We start from the raw sequence: 19,626 nt of genomic DNA, 5'->3' as shown, positions 1-19,626 counted from the left end.
AATTCCTGATAGGCTTCTATTTGATCATCCGTACCACGTTCTCTAAAAGTAAAGGCTTGGGCAGCTAGAGGATTCAAGATTACCATTCCCACTTGAAAAGGCTGTAAATCTCCATCAATTGTTTCAAGTGACTGTCTAGAAAGGCCAGAGGGAAGAACCTACAAGAGGTCAAAGGATTTCATAAGAGTTCGTTTCCTTCGTTTTAGTTACTTTTCGTGTCTAGATCAACTAAGACATGGATGCGGACAGATCTCTTATCTTTCATGAGAGTATGGAACCAACTTGTGAGGTTCAAGACCCATGCTTTTTAGGAGTGGAACCCATTCCCCATGGATGTTACAGATCTTTCCCTACCATGTGGGTAGCAAAACTAAACTCATATTGGTCCTATAATTTCATCAAAATAAAAGCATTTAACCATTTTGGAGAGATTCACTCCCTCCTCTCACTTATCCATAACCAAAAGTTGTGCATCTCATTGCTGACTGCCGTTGTTAGCCACTTTCCTGCTTATGCATTCCTTTTTGTGGGTGAAGTGACTACTGAAGCCTAGTTACACAGGGATTGGCAACCATTATTCCCAAAGTCATTCACATGTTATATGCTGTTTCTTCAAACAGGTTCTGCTGTGCAACCACTTCTCAAAAACAAATATTTAAACCAATTCTCCCATCAACATCTAACAATCAATTTTAGCTGCCAAATCCAGGAGTAAGTGATCCCTAATGCACAATATATTGAGATCAACATCAGGGGTAAAAAGGGAAGCCTATCAGCAAGAAACAAATGGTGCAGAAACTGATACCATACATCAACAAATAATAAACCCAATAAATAACACATGCCAACCCATCCAACAATGTGTTGCCGACCTGCTTTGACAGCAACCGAATCTCTTTTTGATTGCACTATGCCGTCCTTTTTCTGGGTGAGTGATGCTTTTGCTGCTGCAGTCTTGCTAAACTCATATGAGAATCCAGCCCAAATGAGAAGAGAGTGTAATAGCAACAATAAAACCTTTATTGGATATTCTTTAGCTTCAAATAGAAGAGGGAACAACGAGTAGCAGGACACTGCATTAAAAAGGAAAGACATAATTAGCGTCTGGAGGTTCAAAAATAAATCAGCGACTCATGAATCCAAACTATGCCACATTAGACAGCTCCTTCATTACTCATCGAGAAAAAAGAAAAAGAACATTGACCCACATCAAGTCGTCCAAGGCAATATTAAACCACAAATCATCAAAAACTAACATAGAACTAGAAGACAGCAAAACCAAATAAGCAAAATATTTGAAGTTTGAAGCAATAAAAAGTATAATCATTGTCATGGACCCATGGTAACGCAGTCTCAGATCTGGTTTTGACATTCTTAGAAAAATATGATCTCATCTCCAGTAATTAAATATTCTCAATTTAGAAAATGTTCTTTTTCTCTAAGAAGTTTGATTGTTCAAATGATTTTATTGTTACATGAGATGTTTTTGTATTAGATACAACACAAAACCAGTTTACCATCAAATCCAAAATTATTTAAATCTGATTAATATTAAAGGAGTTAATGGGCTTCGCCCCGTTTATGTACCCAAAAAAATGAGCTAACATCCAGTCAAATGGTGTATATGATCATGCTGTCATAATTACTTTGAAAGGAAAAGGTATCTAGGTGTCAAAACAAATGACTATTCTACCATTATTTTTATTCTAGTAATGATTTATCATATCAAAATCTGGAATTTCTACTGAGCATTAGAAATCAGGAAATTGGATCAACCACCAAAAATCCAGTTTTTATATCCTGAACTAGGGCTAAGCTCCACATTTCAACTTGTTGTAATGTCTGGTTGCCGAGATGTGGACAGGAATCAAAATTAGAAGGTTAGGACAGAACTTCCAGACCACTGGAATTTAGGACATCAAACAATCAAGAGTCATGCTTGTAGATATAGTTTGACCCTCCAAAACTCCGTTGAATACACTATTGTTACAGATATATCAGTACTCAAACTTGGTGGAGCAATATGGGCAGCACAGTAGAGCCAAAGGACAACCAATGTTCTGCTTCAACTTGATGTAGCAGTAAAAGGTTTGGCCTTGAGAGGGGGCTCAATGCTAGTATTCAAGATGCACTCCAGCACTTAACAAAGCCACAGCAGCAGCAGGACAGAAAACTCAAGTAGAGTAGGAGTATAATATAAAGGGGTATAAGGAATCTCTTCTCTCAGCCAAGCTTATCAACCCTTCATCATCACAATAGGACAAACAATTTGCACAAAACAATCTCAAAATCAACTTCATTAATCATGGGGTTGGGCTTCTAAGGTTGTCACAAATATATATAGCAGTAGCTTGCTCCTCAAAGTGACAAAAAAAGTGAAACTAACTTGACAGTGTCCTAAACTAGCAACTGGAAAATAGAAAATAGGACTGCAAGATGAATTAAAAATTAAATGTACTGGGCTCCCGGTCTCCTGTTCGTGTAGACCCCCCACCAGAAATTCTTATCGTTTCCTATAGTTGTAGACCCCACAAGAGATTCTTCTTGTCTTTCTTTAAGTGGTGCAGTAGCCTTCTAGCCTGTCTGGACCACATTAAGGGATGAGTCTCATGAACCCATGAGAACCATGGGGGGTCTCGGAGCACCAAGAGGCTCCTTAGGTCTTATTGGCCTCAGGCACATCCCTAAGACCCATTTGGATTGTTCATCAGGTACCTTTCAAGGAAATGGAAGGTTCCAAGGCTGGATTTTCAACTAAAAATGGAAGGTAATTGTCTGAGATAGATGAGATTCCATGCACATTCAACTTTATCATCATCGCCAGTGGTGATTGGCCAGTTTTTAGTGTCCACAAGGGGTACTATGAAGGTAACTCTCTGAGGTGATGTCTTTAAAATACTTTTCTTTTTGTAGCTCTCTCAACACTACAAGTTGATCTCTTCAAGATCTACTAGCTCCCCTCCCTCCACCTCATCCAAAGATGTTTTTCTGACTAAGAATAGTGGTTACTGCCCATTTTTTTTCTTTTGGCAATCAAGTCTCCCATTCTTGCAATATTGATTTCATCCTAAATTTTTGGATGCTCCACTGGTCAGCAGCTCTTTCTGATTGACAAGTTTTTCTTGCCCTAAACAAATTAGGGATTTGTCTCAGCTCATCCAAAGTTGCCGGTTTTTTAAGGCATCTTGCCCACTACCACAGGATTTGATCCAATATTTGGCCTATTCTGATGGTCAAATTTGTGCAATTTCAAGAATCTCTCCAGGTAAGTTTTCTTGTTCAACAAATTTTGTATCAGTTAATCATAAGTTGTTTTTTGGAAAACATCTTGGTCATTACCATAGCAACTCGATCCAATTTTCGGCTAATAAGACGGTTGAATTTGTTGAATTTTAAGGTTCCTTATCTCTAGGTTTAATCTCTTCACTGATTGGGTCACAACGTCTGCTATCACTTCTGATTCGTCTAGTCATGACCACCCTAATTACCTTTTGTTTATTGCAATCAGCATCAAGTTGGACGAGACCAGTTAACTTATCTGATCACATTCCACTTACCTCAATCTTGCCCCTAATGGTTTCATCAAGCACATTACAAGAACCACTGTTCAACAACTTGACAGAGGTCCAGCTGATGTAGAGTCAAAGGCTGGACAGAAGTGCATGGAACCAGGACCAAATGTGACCACCATTGGACCAAGCCATCCCAAGCAGCCCAATTAACCTAGTTGGTCTTCCATAAGGACTAAAAAGAGGCCAAATCACCGTCTATGTGAACACTGTCAGGCCCATATTTGACATCAGTGAAAATATCCTTGGTAGATTTGTGGGGCCCACGATCAGATTAAGCGAAGGTTTAACTCCTGGGAGATTAAGAACTTTTGTTTTGTTTCTATTTTAGTAGTTACTATTTATTATTTTGTAATTTGCATTGTTGCCTGAATTATAGTTGTTTCTAATTATAGTCAGTTTTGGTTTTCATAAGATTACGGGCTTTTTTGGTATCAATTCTCATTCTCATTTTCCCATGATTTTCCATTTTTGTTTGTGTTTGGTATCCGTTATGATAATTTTATTTAAAAGAATAGAAAAAAGTCCAGAATCCATAATAGACATTTTATGGATCACAGGCCAGAAATAGTCTATTATGGATCATGGACCATTAATTCATTTCGTTTTTGCGGTAAACCTTTAAATTCAAGTGACTCAAATGTTTCAAACTAAGGGCATACAGTAAAATCACGTTTTTTTTTTTAAGAAAAACCTAAGAACAATTCTCATTGCTCTCTCATCTCACTCCAGACCCTCCCAATGTTTCTCACTGACTGTGCTCTCTGCTCTCTTGCTGGGGTTTCTCCTTTGCTCGATCTGCTAGGTATACTTTGCGACAGAGTGCAGTCTTGTTTTGCTCTCTATCTCCCTTTCTGTATGTAACTAAGTTTGCTTCCGCCCCCCGCAGTAGCTGTCCTAGATCGATCATCTTGGTCCTGTGCGACAGACATGGATCAAAGTATGATCTTAATCTCTGTTCTACCTCTCCTCTTCTTTGTTGTTAATAACTAAGTTTGCAGGTCGCAGCGTATTTTCATTTCCTGCTTTGGCAGCACAGCAGGTGGTTCAAGTGCTGGTGACTACCGAAGCAGGACTTGTATTCTTAAAAGAGCCAAACCCTTTGCATCGAAGTAATACAGTAAGTTTATTTCCTCGCTTACAGCTCCAACATTCTGTGGTTGAATGAGAATAGGTTCTTAAGAATATAAAGTGGTTCATCAGAACTAAGAGGAAAAGAAAATGAGAGTGAATTTCATTTACTTCTGCATTGTCATGAGCTAATGGTTCTGATCTATCTTTGATTTGTAAAGATCACTAATAGAAATTGGAAGGAAATTTAAAAAAAGAGTTTCTAAATAGATAAGCAAATTGATTATCTCTCATCTCTCAACAAGAAGCAGAGACACAAGGTATATGGTTCGTTTTATATGCAGGGGTCTAGGTTCGCCTGTTAAAAGAATAGCAATCCAAGCATATGATTGACCATACCTGATTATCCATTGACCATCTCTTGATGGATTGAATATGTTATGGGTTCATTACCCAATCAGTTCTCTTCCCTCCCCACAAAACATTGATTCATCCTCTGGAGTTTATTTGGTTCATGACCCTTCACAGTTTGCTACAGTGCCATTAAAATCTTGAACATTCAACCTATCCATGATCCTTCAATGTCCCTTTCACTGATTCGTGTAATTGATTTGAGACTGTTAGTCTGATAATGGCTGTACTAATAAACATAGTTTTCAAGATGTCTCATTGGTTTTGCCTTAGTTTCTAGGCGCTTCCCTTACTCTTCTTTCACTCTGCATTTCTCTGAGTTCATGTTTTATGTCTATTGTTTGATTTGATCTCATGAGTTTGGGTAATTTGCATTTGGATATTTCATTGATTCTATCACCTTGGAGATCTGATGCCTTTCCTCTAACCATCTCTTTTGAAGATTTGCAGATCCCTTTCCTACTGCTCTTTCTTTAGATTTTATTGACAGATTTATTCATATCTTCTTGATCTGATTGTTAATATATATATATATATATATATATATATATATATATATATATATATATATATATATATATATATATATATATATATGAAGCCTTATAACTTTTCCCTGATTCTGTGCAATTCGTTGGTATTTTCTATTTAAGAATCTGGAAAAAGAAAATTAACTAACCAGGAGATGTAGGACTCCATCCTTTTGAGTTGTGATCCCTTTTGGTGTTCTGAAGTTGCTTTGGTCCAAGTTCTTTTGTCAGTTTTTTCAGATATGCTTTGTTTTATTTCTCTTCATTTTTCTACCAATATATACATATTCTGAAAATCGTACGTAATGAACATCATCAACCGCTGGGACCAAGTCAAATGTTTAGCAGTTACCATTAGTACATTTCTAAATTGAACAGACTCAACTCCATCTTGGCTTTGCTCCACATACCTATTATTATACCCAAAGCAATATCGTTGTTTTTTCCATTCATATGCATGTTAGTTACAGAGCCACAACAATAGGCAATCAGTTTTCACCAATAAGGTCTCATCCAAACCCGTTTCAACTCAAAATTAAGAATCCAGGTTCCAGTACAGGCTAGAGTTAAATCCCTTCATATTTGCCTGCCTGCCTGCCTGCTCAAACTCATACATTCACTTATCCCAACTAAACTAGAACCAAGCCTTCATCGAATGACTCTGTGCTGTTCCTCCAGCGTGCACAGACTTTCCCTCTTCACAAGTCTTAATCTGTGAATTTATTTATTTATTTTGGGTGAATTCAGTATGAGAATATTGGTGAAATCCATAATCCATTTGTGTTTGCTAATAGTTTGTATACCCCCCATAATTCATTTGCAATTCCTAGTAGTTTGTATAAAGCTTAATTAAGTTGCTTTGCTTATCTTTCTCAACGTGTATTTGCATATTTTTGGATTCTCTATAGCATAGGTCTGTCTTTGACTGTTTAGAACCATCACAAATTCAGAGTTATGGCAAGGTAGATTGTAATAGTAATTGGATCATCCCTGGGCATGCACTTGATAATCATATGAGCATCCCGAACATCCACATAGTTGATGTGGTGGGCCCCTGTATGCTTATAAATAATTAGATCCATGACTTGTGTGAAGTTCACTTTGTTTGCTCTAGAAGCTAAAACTAATCTGTCCATAGGAATATTGTGTATCAAGTTCTTAAGAACATTTGAGTATATTATGGACTTTATCCTAAAAGGAGTTCGGAATCCATTTGATCAATTCAATTAGTATGGAAGGTAAAGTCAAGTCTCTCTTCTTTTCATTGGTCTACATCTAGATTTTGTGATTTCTATAGAGGGCATGACTTCATTAGTTTAGGAGAATTACTTGGCTAATCATGGTAAGTACTTTAGCTACTTGCTCCCTCTTTTATTTAATGAAGTCACTTCTTCTGCTTCCTTGGCCCCTTCCGTTCAGGTCCTAACTTCCAACTTGTTGAATGGTTTAATAATTAATCTTCTCTTTTGCTGTATCTCTCTGTGGATTGGTTTTTTCAGTTAACTTGTCTTATTAGCAGTATGTTTCCCTTTTCAGCTATTAATTGTAATTAGCAATATGGTTGAAGGTGTTGTTCATTGAAGAAACCTTCACTCTTTTGTGATTATGTTTTTATGTTTGAAAACCACTTGGCTTTGGAATCTCTTAGGAAAATTTGATCTTTAATTGGATATTCTGTACTGCAGGTGGAGAAAGGTTGCCGACTGGGTTCAGTAGATGACATAGCTGGTCAATCCACCAGATGATCAAAATAATTGAAGACAAAGCTACCCTAAGCTCCTAACCTTAGAAAGTTCCATGTCTACCCAAATACACCCTCCATATTTCCCTTTGTTTCTTCAATGTAACAAGATTTTCAGATGTAATTGATGACTTATACAGTAACTTTTTTGTTAATATAAGTTTATGTTCCTCATCATTTGTTCCTTATACTGTACAATATTAGTTATTTCTTCTTACATAGTGATGTTAATTAACAAAAATAATCGCATTTTTCTTATAATTAATTAATTATGGATATTAATTAATATGACCTATTTGGTATCAATTTTTGGTATCAATTTTCATCATCATTTTCTAACAATATTTCATTTGACATGCCAAATTTATTCTTCATTCCAAAATTTAGTTTGGACAAAAGTAACCAAACCATTTTTCATTCTTGACTATAAATGGATTTTTGTATTCATTTCAAGATCAAGGTTTCAGTTTCAAGGCCGGTTTCGACTGAAAATTTCAGTCAAAACCTTGTGCTTTTTTTTTAAATTCTGACCCTGTCTTTTAGGCCTATATGACCTCCATCTCATCTGATTTATTACTTGCTACCTATTTAAAGCATAATAAACACCACAGAACTAGTATTTTGTCCAAAAAAAAAACGAAAAAGTTATAATCCAAGTATACTAACAAATGACTGGTCCGACAAGTACAACTGGATCGCATACAATCATAGAATCATCAGCACACATGAGTTGTTTGATAGAATAGTTACATATACAAGTCGACAAAATACAATAACCAACTAGATCAAGTGATGGTGTAAGCTTAAGCCCATATATCATGTATATATATGTATTTTGAGGTAGAAAATAGTTTTTAAAATCAGAAAATTAAAAAAATAGTAGCAATTATCAAAAATTAAGTTTAACAACACACAATCATAGATCATAGTCCTAGACTAAACATATATTAATTTCAAAGCAATATGTTAGGACCCTAGAATGAGGCATGTGGAGGAGAGAGAGAGAATTAGGGTTAGTTGAGGGGTAATAAATAGAGGGACAATTGAGTGGAGAAAGGGGGAATGTTTTGAGAGTTTTCTTGGGCAGCCATAGGCTGAGGGACACCTTTGGGTGTGGGGGTGACTGGCAACATTAAACCAGCTTCTATCTCGTTAATTCTTGTATTTTCATATGGATTTTCTGGGATATTAGTAGGGACTTATTAACTGGTATCAGAGCTGTGTGGGTCCTAGAAGGTGAAATGGCTTTGTCTCTGTTTTCTGGTGATGGAAAGGCACAAGAATGGTTGAATGAAGTCGAAAGTTTTTGCAAGCAACATCAAATGGCGCAGGAGTATTGGCTCGGAATAGCTCTTCAACATTTGGAAGGAGACACGTTGGATTGGGTTTACGCAAGGTCTTGGCCAATGTTTGAGTGGGTGAGTTTCAAAGAAGCCCTGCAAACTGATTTCAGTAAGAGCCAAGTGGCAGACGTGAACTTGGTTTTGGATAGCAACCAAGGAGAAATTAATGATGCTAATGGAGTAATAGATTTGGAAGCCCATGCCAAAATGATGGGAAAAGAGCCAAGTAGAAACGCCAGCAGAGATCGATGGCATGTTACAGGGGTCTCACGCCACATTTGCAGTAAACGGCACAAGAGAGGCTTGCTTGCTCGAACCAACATCCCAAAGTTCATCACAAGGCTCAATACACATCTTAGAGACCAGAAACCATGCTCTACAGTTACTGTCGGCGATGGGGCAAGGTGCAATCGAAAAGCATGCATCAATGAAGGTGCAAAGGACTTTGTTACTGGCCAAAGAACGGGGCAGCATCACTTAAGATGGAGAATCGATTGGGCAATGCGAGCGCCAGAGAAACCCCCTTGGATGAGGGTGAAGGCGAGAAAGAATGGCCGTAATTTTCAGGCAGTCTAGGGTTTCTGTTCGCCAAAGATGGAGAAGACGATGCTAGAGGAAGTTAGGGGTTCGTTTGGTTTACACTCAGCCAGCTAATGGGTTTGGTTCATATTCTACTGACCAACAAATTCTTTATTTGGGCCCAACTCAGGACCGCAATGTCTCAAACTTAGGGGCAAAGCGAACCAAATTCAAAGACTGGGCCATCAAGTTCCCTAAGAAACCCCCTTGGGCCCAACCCATTCTATTACCCAGCCCATTTAATTTATACCATACCCAGCCAATTTTTTCCAAACAATGGGTTAACTATTTGGACCCCACCCAGTTAAAACGTCTATTATGGGCCTGGCCCAATTCGTTACACCAAAACCCATTGTCTCTCATCACCATTTTGGGCCTAAATACTCTCAGAAAATCAACAAACCAAACCCAAACCAGCCCGAACCAAGCACTTACCGAACCAAGGTCTGACCGAACCTAAAAGAAAAGGAATTCACCGTCTTCAACCTTGCAGCATCGAGCCAAAATGCAGGCGGCGAGAATGGAGCGCAACATTTGCAGGGGTGCGATTTGCTCCAACAACACTTGGACTAAAATTTCTATCGGAGAAAACCACTGCTCGGCATCATTCCCTTGGTTTTTCGCTGAAATTTTTTCTTGATGTGCTTAGTGACCTGCGCTCCATCACTGCTTGTGCCATAAAATCGTCGACCGAAATCGCTTACCTCTACATTGGATTTCAAGCGGATATACATCTAAAGCATCGCTTCTTGGTCGTTGCTGCAACCACATCTTAGTAATGGCAGTGTTGCAGCTCCTCAGCTCCCAAATATGCGTTTATGGTGTTTGGTATAGTGCTCGAGAGGGACCTAGTGTAAGAGGTTACTCAGATGATCAGGAAACCTTATTCTTCGTTTCCATTGAAAGACAGTCTACATTGCGCCATCCACTTTCACCTGGTTACTTAGGCAACGCCATATATTCATTGCCACGCCACATGCCATCGTCGCCAACCTCTTGAATAACCCGTTTATTTATGCTGCAGAGAAGACCCATAAGAGCTTGATGTGGATGGATGACGAGTACTTGAGATCAGCCCTTGATTACTGATTGGAGTTGCTAGCTGCCTAATCAAACGGTTATCCTTCTAGGCATTTTTTATGCAGCTTTTTTGTGGGGACAACCCATATACACGGGCCCTCCGCTGATGATAGGAGCTTATTGATTGCCCTTTCTTTGCAATATGAACATGTGAAAGTTTTTCAAAAGAATGTGCAGGTTGCCGAGCTGGCTGGCACACATGTGAAGACTCAACCTCAAATTTTCCATCACCTTGAGGACAAGGTGATTTTCGAGGGGCCGGTAGTTGTTAGGACCCTAGGATGAGGCCATGTGGAGGAGAGAGGGAGAATTAGGGTTAGTTGAGGGGTAGTAATAGAGGGACAATTGAGTGGAGAAAGGGGGAATGTTTTGAGAGTTTTCTTGGGCAGCTGTAGGCTGAGGGACACCTTTGGGTGTGGGGGTGACTGGCACCATTAAACCAACTTCTATCTTGTTAATTATTGTATTTTCGTATGGATTTTCTGAGATATTAGTAGGGACTTGTCACAATACAAGATCATTTAAGCACGAACAAAACAAAAATAAAAAAATGAGAAGTTTGGAATTGTTGGGTATGGCTCATACTTCACATCCAATTACTGATGGAGATTCCTTTGCAGTTTGGGCTTAGGCCCATGAATGTTGTTGTGGTTTAAGAGGTGTTTGAAGGCAAAAGAGGAGCAAAAGAGGTGTTTGAAAGCCAAGGACTTAAGGACTTGTGGAAAATAGGTGAAAATGGGATAAAAATCAACAAAAACCAAGGGAAAACAAGTTAGAATATCAAAACCTAGCTGGGAAACAGAGGCAGAGATGGTTGAAAACTGAAATTTCGGTCGAAACATTGTACCGAAAGACCGAAACGGAATCTGCCCAGTTTTGTTTCAACTTGAAAATATGCAGGCATTTTGACCAATAGTTCACATGTTTCATTCGAAACTCATCCTATGGTTCATTTCTTTCAAAAAGGCAAAATAGAGAATGAGAACTGATAACAAAAAGGCCCAATTGTCACTAGTTTCTATTTTCAGTTTAGAAAGATTATATTTCTTGTAAAGCTTTAGCCTAGCTATAAGCCTATCAATAAGCCCTCTCATTCCAATAGATGATAAGACTTAAGAAAAATTAAATTGAAAATGCAGGCCATGTTCCCATTGCTTATGGAGTAATCCATGTTCAACAGCCGAGATAGATGTGGGTGAGAGACCTAGGGCTGAGATAGCCTAACCTCTACCCTGTTCTCGTCTATCTCCTCCCTCCACAATCTTTTCCCTACCTTTATCTTCCCATCTGCTGCTACTGTTTGCTTCTGCAACCATCATGAAGAACTCAAATTGAAGATTAGAATCCGTCCTCAGTTGATTCCAGATGCTGCTATCTGTGGCCATCGATTGAATACTATTGCTGTTCCTGCAATTTAGTCTTGCTACTGCAACTAGTGAAATTCATAACTTGGCAACCCATGGTAAAAATTTATTGAGATTTAAAGGTATTCAACTGCTCTATGCACCTTCACCCAATTCCAGTTTTCACCTCAACTGTTTGCTAGGTTGCTGTAATAGTAGTACTACCTAATCTGAGTCTATTCTCTATTCTCCAAATTTGGCTGTCTATAGATTCTATACGTGAAGCTGGGTTTCCTATTGGAGTTATTCGGAGCTTGACATCATACTTGGACCTTACCATTGGGTTTACAGTTTTACATTACCACATTAGGATCAATGTATCTCTCATGACTCCATGTTACACTGAAACAACTGCAGCCCCAGTGGAATTCCTCTGGACAAACTTCAGCCTTTCTGTAGGTTTCTAAAGTTGTCCTCTACCTCTGATGCACAGTCTTCTATAGGTGCTGCCTCTTCTGGTTCTCACATTGCCTTAGATATTCCTCATGGGTTCATTGTGCATTGGCAGTCTACATTCTTGGATCATTGACTCCATTGAACCAACCATTTAGTTAGTTCTACCAATTTTCAGCAAATTTTCCCTCTCAGGACTCAGGAGAGACCAACTTTGATCACTAATGGGTCTCTTTCTTCTATATCTGAAAAGGGCTCTATCACTGCTCTCCTAGTCTTACTTCGTCCTCTATTCTGCATGCCCCTTCCATGTCCATTAACCTAGTATCTATTAGTAGTTCCCTCAGATCTAAATTGCAAAAAAAATTCCCTTCTCTTTGTGTCTTACAGGATATGGAGACCGAAAGACAGTTGGATGTGACAAAGTGCACAGTGCTCTTTAATTGCTTGATAGTGGTTCTAAGGCAACCTACCTTGAAGCCCACATGACAAGCCCCACCCAAGTAAGAAGATCGACCCTGTATTCAAGCACAGTTCAACTCTAGCCTAGTCTAGTTCTTGCTCAATTATAATTCTTGGACAATTCTAGCCCAAGAATTAGTTCCATTTTAACTTTGTTATTCTCTAAACATTGGAGCTTGCCTCAACAAGTATTGGAACCACTACTTCATTGGAGCTTGCATCAACGAGCTTTGGAAGAAAACTTCATTGGAACTTGCTTCGAAGTACTTTGAAACAACACTAGTTATTGGAAGAATTTACTATTTCTTATATTTTTAGTTTCTGAATAGCTCTAAGTCTTATGTCAATTTCAACTATTCAAACCCCTTTGTAATCAAGGGTTGAGATATCATAGTAATTAGGTTCCTCACCTCTACTTTCCCTATAAAAGGCTATCTTGTTTTGCAAAAGTTTCAAAAGTTCGAATGTATTATTGCCTAGGAGCATTTTCTTTGAACCTTGGAGTTGGAGTTCTCCCCTTGAAGAGAGCACCCCATCAATCTGGAAGAATTGATGCCCTCTTGAGTTGGAGTTTTCCCCCATGAAGAGCAGCCTTTCAGGTTCTACTCATCCCCTTCATATTCTACCAAAACCCCCAAACCTACCCACCCACATTTTCTCACTTCCATCCTCATTTCAGCCATGTTCCAGTCCTTATCTGAGGAAACTCAAAACACAAAAGTTGTAGATCTACAAGTCCTTGAAATATTGATTTTTGAATCAGGTCAATCCAACATATATTGAAGAAGATACACCATTTTTCCCGACCCACTACAGAACAGAAAATTCTGCTTGTAGTTGTCCAACCCACTACAGAACAGAAAATTCTGCTTGTAGTTGTGACTAGTTTCAGTGTGTGCTAGTCACTCTCCTGATCCTATTGTTCTAGTAGCTCCGCTTGGGCTACATCAGGTTCCCGCTCTTCGCCTGCTGTCCCCTTGCCCGTTCATCAGTTGCATTCTACCTCTTTGGACTAATATCAATGGCACTGCACATCAGGGAATCCACAATTGGGACTTTACTCCCATATTTCCCCTTTCAATATGGTTCACTCTGATGTATGGGGTCTGGCCATAGTTGTCACGGCGATGAGGAGATGCGAGGCAGTTTAGGCTAGTTGAAGTGATGAGTCGACGAGGTGCCCTCCGAGGCGCTTTTGAGGCATTTTAGTGCATATCTCATTCACTCTAATTCATTACAAATCACATATCTTATATATATATATATATATATATATATATATATATTAGCCTACCTCAAGTCATCCAACATACTACAAACCACACATAATAGGTCCTAAATAAAAAGTTGCAGGAAGAAAGGAGGAGAAGAAGTCGCTTGTCGCTGGCCGCTACTTGCCAGAGTATCATTGCGGGAATGGAAGAGAAGAAGAGAGGAAGAGAGAAAGAAATTAGGGATTAGAGTAAGCGTGAGACTCGAGTCAAGAACTTATTCTCTTTCGATTTTGTTTGTTTTTTATTTATTTATTATAACATTTGATCATATGTAGCATCATTATAAATATGCATATAGGTTCAAACAATAGATACTTTACAATTGGAATTTAATAAGTAATTCAATATATGCCTTCAACTTGGCATCTTTCATGTGATTTAAAAAATAAGAAAAAAAGCGGATGCCTTGGAACATAAGGCGTCCGAGGCGACACCTAAGCAATGCCTCATACCCCAAGGCGGTCGCCTTATTGCCTAAAAATAAGGCGACGCCGATTTGAGGCGCTCGGACGCCCATGATGGGAGATCTCACGAGATATCTCGCCTTTTGTGAGAGGCGAGACGAGATCTCTGGCGAGATCTGCGATCTAACAGGACAAAAATGCATGCTTTGGGGGCTTTTTAAAGCCCCTGTCTCGCTCGAGAGAGGCATATCTCGCCTCTCTCGAGCCTGTCTCTCTCCTCTATCTCACTGGAAGCATAATTTTGACCGGAAAACTCGATTTTTTGCCAGAATTTGGCCGGAATTTGTTGGGGATTCAACATAGCAACATCATCAACTCATCTACAACAACAAATTCAAGCATATTTGTAGTGGTTCAAGCCTATTTCAAGGGATCTTCAAGAAATGTAAGATTTTCCCCCAAATTTGTTTTTTTTCAAATACAAGGTTCTACAATGATTGTATGAGTGTGATATAAATATATGTTGATGATCAAGCTTTGATCTAAACTTTCATGGAAAAAAATTTAATTTTCTGTTTTTTTATTTTTTTTTGAATTTTCGTATTTAAAAAATATATTATCTAAAAAATTAAAATTAAAGATTATAAATAAATACTTATGATATGAATGTGATTATTATTTATGTTAAACTACATTTAGAGGGCTACAATCTCACGTATTAATATTTTGATTATGGCTACAATCATAATGTCTATTAAAAATTATTCTAATGATTATTTGGGAATATTCATGATTCATGTATGTATTTCAGACTTTCAGTGCTGTACATTTGAATCTTAAATGGCAACTAGTGGGAGTGGCGGCACTGGTAGTGGGACTCAGGACATTGCTTGGCAACATGGGGATCCACTGACTGCTGACAAGAAGAAATCCCGATGCAAGTATTGCCTCAAGATTTTGAATTCTGGTGGTTCAACCAGATTAAAGCAACATTTGGCTGATGGTTATAAAGATGTTGCCAAGTGTCCCAGGGTTCCTTATGAAGTGCAAAAAGCAATTGCAGTAACTTTAAGGGGAGGGAAACAAAAAAAGGAAGAAATGGCACAAAAGCAAAGGGAATTTGAGGATACAGTGCTATTTAGACCTACTCTTGATGTTGATGAGGAGTCAAGCGATGATGAAGAGAGGAGGAGGGTTATGGGTGTTGAGTCACGAGCTGAATGGAGACAGATGAAGGCTGCAATGGAAGCTAACAGACAGTCCTTACATGCTGAGAGTGTGAGGCAATATGAACAGACAAGGGGAGCAGGTGGTTCGGGGTCAAGGGCATACATGCCACCTAGACATAGTTTTCAGGGAACTGAGACTGAGAGGACCGAAAGGAGGAGGAAGACTAGACATTATGATTCCACATTTGACCAAGATCCCTCCCTCTTCAACCAACAAGACATCTATCAAAGAAGCATTCCCTATATGTTTGCTGGAGGTAGAGAAGGCAGTAGGGAGGAGGAAGCTAGGTTATCAATCAGCAAATTCATGCTCTATAACAACATTCAGCCAATGTAGCCAACACACCATACTATCAGGGGATGATCAATGCAGTTGCTAGGGCAGGTGTAGGGGTTAAAGGCCCAACAACTTGGGAAGTAATGAATAAATATTTACCCAAGGTAAAGCAGGAGGTGGATGAATACATTGGTTCATTAAAGGAAAAATGGAGTACATATGGTGTTACTGTGATGGCTGATGGATGGACTGGTCCTACTAGACAGTCCATCATTAATTTCATGGTGGGCTGCAATGGAAAGACATCCTTCCTTAAGTCAGTGGATGCCTCAGATAAGATCAAATATGCTGACTACCTTTACAAGCTTCTTAGGGAGATGGTCCTCGAAGTAGGGCCATGTCCAAATTGTCACAGATAATGGTGCTAACTTCAAAAAAGCTAGTGAAATGTTGATGAGAAAGAAGAGCAGCAGGATCCACCTCTTTTGGACATCATGTGTTGCTCATTCGATTGATCTTATGTTAAAGGACTTGGGGAAAAGAAAGTCAATCAATATTGTGGTTGAGAGGACTAAAAGGGCAAGTAATTTTATTTATAACCATGGTTATGTGCTGAAGATGATGAGGAACTACTGTAAGGGTGATCTAGTCAGACCTGGATTGACTAGATTCGCCACCAACTATGTAGCTCTGAAAAGCTTCCAGAAGAAAGTGGTGGGTCTTCGGCACATGTTTGCAAGTGAGGAGTGGTTTGGTTGGCGTGGATCTAGCCATCCTGATGCAATACTAGCCCAACAAACCATTGCTGATGATTCCTTTTGGAGGCAGCTAAATAGGACACTGGGCATTATAGAGCCTATTGTGTTTGTTTTAAGGATGGTGGATTCGGAGAAGAAGCCCACAATGCCCCACATATATGCTGCCCTTCAGCAAATGAAATAGTTGGTTAGAGCTGCTGCCCCTAGCACCTTCAAATCCTACGAGAGGATCATCGATAATAGATGGGAGATGCACTTGATGCATCCTTTGCACTTGGCTGGTGAGTCACTTTTAAGTCTTTAAGTTTTTGTTGTATACTTTAATTTACATTCTTTATTTGTTATAACTTATAATTTATAAACAATTAAACAACCAAATCACTAAGTCACTAACCAAATTTTTTATTTCCACAATGCAAGCTTACTACCTCAACCCAAAGTACCATTACAAGAATGATCTGGGGCTTGATGTAAAGTTGATGACTGCGGTGCAAGAGGTGGTGGAGAAGCTTGTGTCAAATCCCGTCATGCAAGGGACAATTAATGGAGAGGTGAGAACTTATTCAATTGTTTCTTCAACTTCTTGCATTAGTGCATTTAGTATATACATAATACAATAATTGAAGAATTGGTGTATAGATCAGGGAGTTCAGGGATGCCTTTGGGAGTTTTGGAAAGCCTTCTGCAGTTGCAACTAGGAAAAAAACTGATCCTGGTAAATAGTTCACTACTCTATAAGTCATTAAGTCTATAAGTCTATAGACTATAACTCTATAAATGATAACTGATAAGTTATATAAATATAAAGATTTACTTGCCTAATGCATTCTTATTTTTTGTTATGCGGTGATTTGGTGGTTTCTATATGGAACTAGTGCGCCAAATCTCAGGGACATAGCAATTAAAGTACTCTCACAGACTTGCTCATCCTCTGGTTGCGAGAGGAACTGGAGCACCTTCTCGCTCATTCATAGTAAGGTACGGAACAGATTGGGGAGTAAGAGGCTCGAGGACTTAGTGTATATGCATTACAACATGAGATTGAGAGTAGGGCACATACAAGATAATATAGATGACGACAGTCGTGAACCGATTGAGTAGACTAATATATTCCATGAGCCCCCCGCAGAAGATGAGGAAGATGATATCATATATCAGTGGGTTAGGGATCGAGGTGGCCCAGTGCTAGATGGGCCAGAAGGGCAGCCTGATCCTACCATTGCTGCTGCTATGGGCCCAGATGCTGTGGCTAAGCACCTATCTTTGATGAGGGTCAGGCTGCTGTAGCGGCATCAGAAGGATCAGCTGTACCATTTGTGGAGCCACCTGGTCGACTTGAAACAACTGAGGTGATAACTAGTAGTGAGGATTCAGATGACGCCGATGATACCAGACAGCCAAGTGGCCCAAGTCAACCATTGAGTTCGAGTCATGGAGGCAATCAGGCTGATCGTGTTTCTGGTGGAAGTCAGCGTCAACAAAGGGAGTCACCTGACTCACCTCCACCAGGTCCGAGTCATCCAACACATGTGAGCCACAGTTCCCCTATCTCTCGGACTTATAGTAGGAGTAGGAAGAGCAGATCAAAACAGGAGGGGGGGCAACCGAATGATGATGCGAGCATGCATGATCTTGAATTGAACATGGGAAGCATGAGCCTAGATCAGAGTGATTCACAATAGCAGAGCCTGTCATCGGGGTACCAATACAGGGATCACAGCACCGGGTCAGATTACAGTGGGTATTCTTCTTATGGAGGTCATACTATTCCTCAAGACCCTTCACCTGGAGAGTACGCATATAGGAGTGAAGGTGGGTTGTTAAATGAGTGGTTTAGAAACCTGTACTCAAATACTCAACAACTATATGAACAACAACAACAACAATGGCTCTTTCACCCACCCATGATTGACGGTTATCCCAGAGTGCTATTCCTCCAGTATTCTGACATGCAGACATATACTGATCATATAAACCGATATGTGACATACTTCAGTGATCAATTGACTTAGGAGTCATATGTGGCCACCGTTCAGAATCAATTGATGCGGAATGTTGAGTGATACTCTTAGTCTTGTAAGTTGTAAGTTGTAATCTTCTTAATTCTTATGGTTGTAAAATTTTGAAGACATTTAACAATTTATTACTTTGAATCTTTGATAGTTTGAAGTTTGAACTTTAATCACTTTTTGACTTGAATACTTGATGTGTAATGTTATTGTATTTGTATATTTGTATTTGATACTTTATAGTTGATAATTGATAACTCATTTACTTGAAGTCTTGAATTACTTGATATCTTTACATTACATGTTGTCTCTGACTCTCTAAGACTCTAACTCTATTCTCTAAGACTCTAACCTTGCATTTCACAGAATTTCGGTTTTACACATAGGGTCGACTTAGGAGACATAGTTAGGGTTATTTTCTCACAAATCTAAGGCCACCAATGTGTTCAAAAGGCCTTAAATAGGCTAAATACCAAGTTTTAGCCCAACCAGAGCCCTAAAACACACCGAGATGGGCCACCGAGACTACCGCCAATTTTTTGGCATATCTCGACCGAGATCTCGCCATCTCGGTTGAGATCTCGGTTTTTTTAGTGGCGAGATCTCGCTCGAGAGCGAGATCTCCCACCATGCGGACGCCTAGGCAACGCCTTAACAACTATGGGTCTAGCTCATCATGTTTCCATCTCTGGTCACTTTCGTTGATGTCACAGTCATACCAGATGGGTGTATCTAATGCAACAAGAAAGTGTAGCGCTTTATTATTTTTAAAAGTTCGACAAATCGATTCAGACTCAATTTGATGCCACATTCAAATTCTTTACAATGATGATTGGAGGGAGTATATTTTATTTATTAAATCATAACTATATGGGCCTGGTCTCACAGTAAGTACTCAGAACCTACAGTGCTCTTAGGTTATTTCACGTCTCCTTCCATCAACTATCCTCTTCCTACCTTCTTAGCTGCTGATCTACTGATTCTCATCATCATACTTCTAATCAATGGATTCGAACTTGGATATACAGACCCAAATGAACTCGACATTTTTGAGGTCATATATCTCTATATTTAATTTGCATAAATCAATTTA

The 19,626-nt window shown here is 39.1% G+C and overlaps 1 protein-coding gene across 1 annotated transcript in view; it reads right to left on the bottom strand.

Annotated features, from left to right (window-relative positions):
• LOC149029096 (ALG6, ALG8 glycosyltransferase family) overlaps positions 1 to 19,626 on the bottom strand; it is a 31,874-nt gene continuing 12,248 nt past the window's right edge. The window contains exon 4 of the mRNA XM_089140378.1: positions 1 to 1,073. Coding sequence (XP_088996504.1) covers positions 673 to 1,073 — 401 coding nt within the window. The 3' untranslated portion in view covers positions 1 to 672. The remainder of the gene's footprint in view (positions 1,074 to 19,626) is intronic.

Source organism: Hakea prostrata, chromosome 1 (genome assembly GCF_041222555.1).
Source record: "Hakea prostrata isolate BN-2017 chromosome 1, UWA_Hpros_2, whole genome shotgun sequence".
Classification (NCBI taxonomy): Eukaryota; Viridiplantae; Streptophyta; class Magnoliopsida; order Proteales; family Proteaceae; genus Hakea; species Hakea prostrata.
Note: the sequence above shows the minus strand (reverse complement) of the source record. Positions and strands in the feature narration are given on the sequence as shown.